General features: G+C 40.8%; 1 protein-coding gene across 2 annotated transcripts in view; it reads right to left on the bottom strand.

The window, feature by feature from the left end:
* The window catches only part of Capr (caprin family member), a 48,422-nt gene extending 42,981 nt beyond the window's left edge, over nucleotides 1-5,441 (bottom strand). For both annotated transcript variants that reach the window (XM_070090917.1, XM_070090918.1), the window contains exon 1: nucleotides 5,267-5,441. In XM_070090917.1, coding sequence (XP_069947018.1) covers nucleotides 5,267-5,380 — 114 coding nt within the window. In that variant the 5' untranslated portion in view covers nucleotides 5,381-5,441. The remainder of the gene's footprint in view (nucleotides 1-5,266) is intronic.
* Nucleotides 5,442-6,725: the final 1,284 nt, after the last annotated feature.

Raw genomic sequence — 6,725 nt, 5'->3', positions numbered from 1 at the left:
CGACACTTTCACCATCACTCATACATAATCACTGTCTTTGCAGAGCTCAGATATGACAGTTTAGAAGTCCCTCCAAACTGCCAATATCCCACACCTCTCCTTTAAAGTGCAGGAATTGTACTTCCCACTTCCAGGACTCAAGTCTGGCTAACTGGTTTCCCTGAATCCTTTCACAAAATATTACCCTGCTCACACTCCAACAACTCAAGTCCCCTTACACACAAAACCTCTATTACTCCTCCCTCCCTCCATCCTTTCCTAGGATGACCCTTAACCCTCCCCCCACTGCAGATTTATACACCCTCCAAGTCATCCTAGTTTGCTCCATCCTCTCTAAATGGCCAAACCATCTAAACAACCCCTAGTCAGCCCTCTGAATAATACTTTTTGCAACTCCACACCTCCTATTTTCCACACTATGAATTCTTCATAATATTTACAACACACACTGCCCTTAGACACAACATACATACAAATAGATGGTATCATTAAGGTGTAAAATTAAGACACAAGAGATAAAAGTAAAGTGGCTAAGGGTGTTAATCATTTCGTTGTCCATTCCCCCTAAATTAACCCTTTCACTGTCCATCGCTTCGAACTATGCAATGAAGGCCAGGATCCTTGACGCAGTTCTGTCATGAGCTCAGCTCAATCACATAAAGCTATGAGCGGTAAATTTTGGCCTAGATACGAGAGAATGAATCTGCAGCAAGAATGTACCATATAAAAAATCCAGCCCCCACAGTGTATAAGAAAAAAAAAATGACCATGTTTATGGTTTAAAATGGCAATTGTGATTTTTCTCGGATGGTATTTATGATTTTCCTGTCTGTTTCTTGGTGCCATTTAATAGAATGAAGGACATTTTATTGAAATAAAGATGATTTTTTATTTGCTTTGGGATTGGAAGTACAGTGGTACCTCGGTATACAAACAGCTCCCAACTCGAACAATTATGTAAGTGTATTTTTTTAAGTGCTTTTGTAAGTGTATGTTTGGGGGTTTGAAACGGATTAATCTAATTTACATTAATCCTTATGGGAACAAATTTGTTCGGTATCAGCACTCGAACAGCCTTCTGGAACGAATTAAGTTCATAACCCAAGGTACCACTGTAGTTTGAAATTTATCTCAAAAGGGAAATGTGTGATTTTTGCCGATGCTCCAAAGGACAAGTAGGGACCCCCTGCAATCCCCAGTCTATTTTGTGGCTTTTAATGGGTTGGACTCAATTACTGGGACACTGTAAACTATGAGCAATCTTTCCTGGTTATATTTCATGTGGTTATATTTTAGTTTGCGTAATTAACCTAAAAAGACTTAGGTGAATTATGTACTTTATTCCTGGGTCCTACTGCAACATGACTGAGAACTATATCATCCAAAATTGACTTTGGATGTTCATCCAAACTTAATGTAACCCAACTTTACCTAACGTAACCCATCCAAATCTAATATACAACATAATGATAATCTCATTACTTCTGGGGGGAAAAAACATGATCTGGATTGAGAAAGTGATAAAAGAGTGAATGGTAGTTACTGGGTGGTGTGTGCCAGTAAGTCATCCATGCCAAGTTGGCAGTTCACTGCATTAATTTCCACATCATCAGTGCATTTCCCAAGTTGTGGATAAGGATTTGTTGTTGCTAGCATGTACTGCTGATGGGGTTCTGTCCCAGGAATAAAGTACATAACCAAAAAAATAATTCTGAGAAATCTTGAAAACACACTTACGGGCAATACTCTATTTTCTCCAGATCATAAATATGGACAAATGTGCTGGAAAATATAGAGAAGGATGATCCCACATATCAAAAACCTTGGTTATTACTGACAAATCCCCTTGCCCTAATTCAGCACTACTTACCTTTGAAGAGTTTTGAGAGTTTAACTACTCTCAGAGCCTGGCCATGGGCCAGGCTCATCCAGTTATTGCCTGATCAACCAGACTGTTGCTGCTGGAGGCCTGCTGCCCCACATATCCATCACAGCCTGGTTGATCTGGCACCTTATGTAGATACTTGTCCAGTTTCCTCTTGAAGGCTTCTACACTTGTTGCAGCCATGTTTCTGATATTTTCTGGTAAGATGTTGAATAGTCTGGGACCCTGGATGTTGATACAGTGTTCTCTTATTGTCCCGACCGCACCCCTGCTCCTCACCGAGTTTATTTTACACTTCCTCCCATATCTCTCACTCCAGTATGTTGTTATGGTGTATATTATCATTTCTCTCTCTCTCTCCTCCGCTCCAATGAGTACGTGTTCAAGACTTGAAGGCATTCCCAGTAATTTAGGTGCTTTACTGGCTGAATGCGAGCCATAAACGATCTCTGTATTTGTTCCAGCTCTGATATTTCTCCTGCTTTGAAAGAGGCCATCAGCACTGAGCAATATTCTATACGAGGGAGCACTAGCGATTCGAAGTGTCACCATCGGCATTATTTCCCTTATTTTGATAGTTCTCAATACCCACCCTGTCATCTTCCTGGCTGTTGTGATCTTTGTCTTGCTATGTTCCTTAAAAGAAAGGTCAGATGACGTAATTATTCCCAGGTTTTTTATATGTTCCTTTCGTTCTATCTGGTGACCCTCTTGAGTTTTGTGTATAGTGTTCCTTTTGAGTTCTTCATTCTTTTCATATCTAAGCAGCTGGAATTTATCCCCACTGAATGTCCTGCTGTTCTCCACTGCCACTGGAAAACCCTGCTTATGTCTTCCTGTAATTTTTCAGTGTCCTCTACCATACTGACTTTCATGCTTATTTTAGTGTCATCTGCAAATGATGATACAAAAGTGTTATGGATGTTTAGATCTATGTCTGCCATAAGGATGAAAAACAGCAGAGGCACCAGGACAGTGCCTTGGAGCACTGAGCTTTTGACCTCGCTGATGCTGGATCTTGCTCTGTTTACTACTGGTGTTCCATGTGATGGGAACCCGAAAATCCTTCTGCCTACCTTCCCCGTAATGTCCATGGCCCTCATTTTGTGAGCTATCACTCCATGATCGCATTTGTCAAACGCCTTTATAAAATCTGTGTAAATCACATCTGCATTTTTGTCTTCTTCCAATACTTCTGTAATTCTGTCATAATGGTTCAGCAGCTGTGACAGGCATGATTGTCCTGCTCTAAAACCATGCTGGTTTGGGTTATGCTGGTTGTGCTGGTCCATGAAATTTGTAATCTGCTGTCTCATCACTCTTTCGAAGATTTTTATTATTTGAGAAGTTTGGGCTGCTGGTCTGTAATTTTTAGCTAGTGCTCTACTACCTCCCTTATGCAAAGGAGCTATGTCTGCACTCTTTAAGGCCTCTGGTATTTCACCTAATTGAAGTCACCCAAACTAATGTGGTTGTGCAGGAAACAAGCATATCTGTTATGGAAATTGTTATTTATGGGCACAAGCAATAATAAAATGAATAAATAATAATAATGTAAATTGGCAATGGTTGGTCACTGGTCACAGCCTCACCACCAGCACCCACAAGGTCCATCCCACTATCTTTCATCACAACCTAACATAGAATAAACAGTAACAGAGGAAGTGATGAAAGACACCGGTTGGTAGCATGAGCCATTGTTGGTGGCAAGGCAGTGACCAAGCTGCCCACCACCATCATGTCGTTAAAGGTATGATTATTATTGCATTATTATGGCTATGTTGATAACAACAACATCCATGACAGAAAACCATGTTGCCTGCATAATCACATCAATTTGGGATGATTTCACTGAAGAAATAGTGTTGAACTGGGACAAGAAAATTTTGTCCACATTGCCCAAAACCTTTCCTATGAAGACAGACTGAAAGCACTGAATACTCACTCTGGAAAGATGTAGAATTTGGGGATACGACAGAAGTGTATAAATGGAAAACAGGAAAAAAAAAAAAAACATAAATAAGGTGCTGAACACTAGGCAAGTTTTGACTGAGAAAGAATATTAGGGAAGTATTAGTGTGGCAAGAGTTGTAGATGAGTGGAACAAACTTCCTAATATCATCACTTATGCAAGAGCATTTTGTCATTTTAAATATAAGTTGTCCAGGCACAGGAGTGGGTGTGGTTGGGTGGGAACTGGACTTATTTAACACTGGCCACATGGCCTACTGCAGTGCTCCACTATTATATATATATATATGCGCTTACAAGAAGTGTATAATGTAGATTTAACCCTGGAAAACCCAAGCAAGCCATTGGAGTCACTTTATTATTATTACAATCATGGGGGGAGCATTAAACCCGTAGGATTATACAGCGCCTGGGGGGGATGGAAGGTATTCAGGCTCAATTCAGGGAACCAGAGCACAGATCCAATTCCCTAGATTAAGAGCCCCTCACCAACATCAAGGAACCTCCCTTGAGGGGTGGAGTCACTTAAAAGATAGGAACAAAAATTTAGCCACAACAGGCCTGTTGGCCCATTTTTCCCTAAAAGGTGGTTCCTTTATGCCAATGAAGGACTCCTGACCCAAGGAAATGAACGTGTTCCCCCATTCTTTAACTAGAATGACTCCCATTCCTCCCCAGGCAGTGTATGCCCAGTTTTATGCTCTCATGAATGTAATTATATTGGCCTATTTATGACAACTCTTGACCTAACCCGGATTATCCATTAGTAATTTAATCAATGAACTCAAATTAATATTCACGAAAAAGGCGCCAAAGCCGTATGGGTTATTCAACACTACAAAACCGATACTAAAACAAAACTCCGAGATTTTAGTTGGTAACTCCATTAAGGCAACAGTATGACACATGTCACTTAATAAAACAATATGAAATAGCTCGAGTCAGGTATTACAAGCATTACGCACAAAATGCAGTGGTTACAAAAATTGTAAAAAGTACTTTTATGAATTTTCACAAGTTATTCAATAAGTAAGGAGCATGACGAGAGAACAGAGCAGCGTGATATATGAGAGAAGCGAGACTTTATGGACATAAAGAAGAGTAGAGAGAGAGAGATAGAGATGAGCAAGTGAAGTCCCGTGACTGCACACTACCACTCCTCGCTCCATGCTGTCTCCACCCCGACCAAAATAAACACATTCCACTGTCATTGCGCAATATTTCATCACAGGGAGAGCGGTTGGGACTCGGGAAGTAAGGCCTGATATCCAGCTGCAGCCACTTGACAGGTGTTTTCGAGCGGGAAACACGCACATGGCAGCGTTTCAAGTTTTAACATGGCCGTCGCTTTGTTCCCAACACCACCCTCCAACCCACCTCCATCTTCATCCCTACGCCCTTACTACTCACCTTCCGCTTCTCTAGATTTCGAATCTTTTTCTCTACGAGGCTCATTACTTTCTGGAAGGGGTCAAGGGTCTCTTGAGACCCTTGTTTTTCCAATTTCACGGAGGCAGAAGGCATTCTTCACAGGGCAACTTTTCTGGTGATCTTTCTCTTACGCACTGCACCCCTGTGCCCTCCGCCATTACTGGAACCATGTTGCCATTCGTCTCGTTTACTTAACTCTCCGAGAAAACCCAATATCATTATCATTAGAGTTCCTCTTAATATTTGCTAAATATTTCACATTTATCCCGTTTTCGTTAAATCTCTTATTTTGATGGCATTAAGACTCATTTCTTATTTTAAAATAGTTTGGCCTTGCTTGATAAAGCTCGCTGGCGGCGGTATACTCAAAACCCGGTTTATCATTATGTCACTAGCAAACTTTAATCCTATATTTGATAAACTGGCTTTTTATTAGTACTGCTACCGTTTCCTCACAATAATCTTTCATTAAAAGTCCAAAAAATATCAAAAAAATTCGTAAATAGGATATTTACTTAGACTAACACACTGGGTCAATGAAAATGTCTAATAACCGTTCACAATGTCGTGTAGTGGAGAATAAATCATTGCAATGAGTCCCTAGAAAGTTAATAAACAACGATAAGAACATAATGATAAAGGGGTACCGCAGTAGGTACTTTATGTAACTTCTGTTGACGAGTATACACCGAGAGCAGCAGTGTATATACACCTGGAGGGCTGTATATCTCACCTAAGGTCTACTTCAAACTTCCCATATTAGGAAATAAAGTATCCTTGATTGGTAGTGTACTGATAACAGACTTAATGACACTCTTGTAGTTGATAAGGTTTAATCCTAATAAAAAGAAAGTAGGACTACTAGTCCATGTTGAGGTCTTACTGCCACCCACCCATTCCAGCTGTTCCCACTCATAAGATAAGATAAGATTTCGTTCGGATTTTTAACCCCGGAGGGTTAGCCACCCAGGATAACCCAAGAAAGTCAGTGCGTCATCGAGGACTGTCTAACTTATTTCCATTGGGGTCCTTAATCTTGTCCCCCAGGATGCGACCCACACCAGTCGACTAACACCCAGGTACCTATTTGCTGCTAGGTGAACAGGACAACAGGTGTAAGGAAACGTGTCGAAATGTTTCCACTAGCCGGGAATCGAACCCGGGCCCTCCGTGTGTGAAGCGGGAGCTTTAGCTACCAGGCCACCAGGTCCAATTCCTTAGATCAAGACCCCCCTCACCAACATCAAGGAACCTTCCTTGAGGGGAATTCATGCAATAATAATTCTAAATATTATTTTTTCCCTTTTTTTATTAACATATTAGTCCATCTTCCCCACTCATTACACTGAATGACCCAAATGAGTTTTTTGTTTCACATTAATAATAAAACTGGGTCGGATTTAGGTATGGGCCTTCACCAAAAGGGCTCGACCACTAA

This window comes from Cherax quadricarinatus, chromosome 33 (genome assembly GCF_038502225.1).
Source record: "Cherax quadricarinatus isolate ZL_2023a chromosome 33, ASM3850222v1, whole genome shotgun sequence".
NCBI lineage: Eukaryota > Metazoa > Arthropoda > Malacostraca > Decapoda > Parastacidae > Cherax > Cherax quadricarinatus.
Note: the sequence above shows the minus strand (reverse complement) of the source record. Positions and strands in the feature narration are given on the sequence as shown.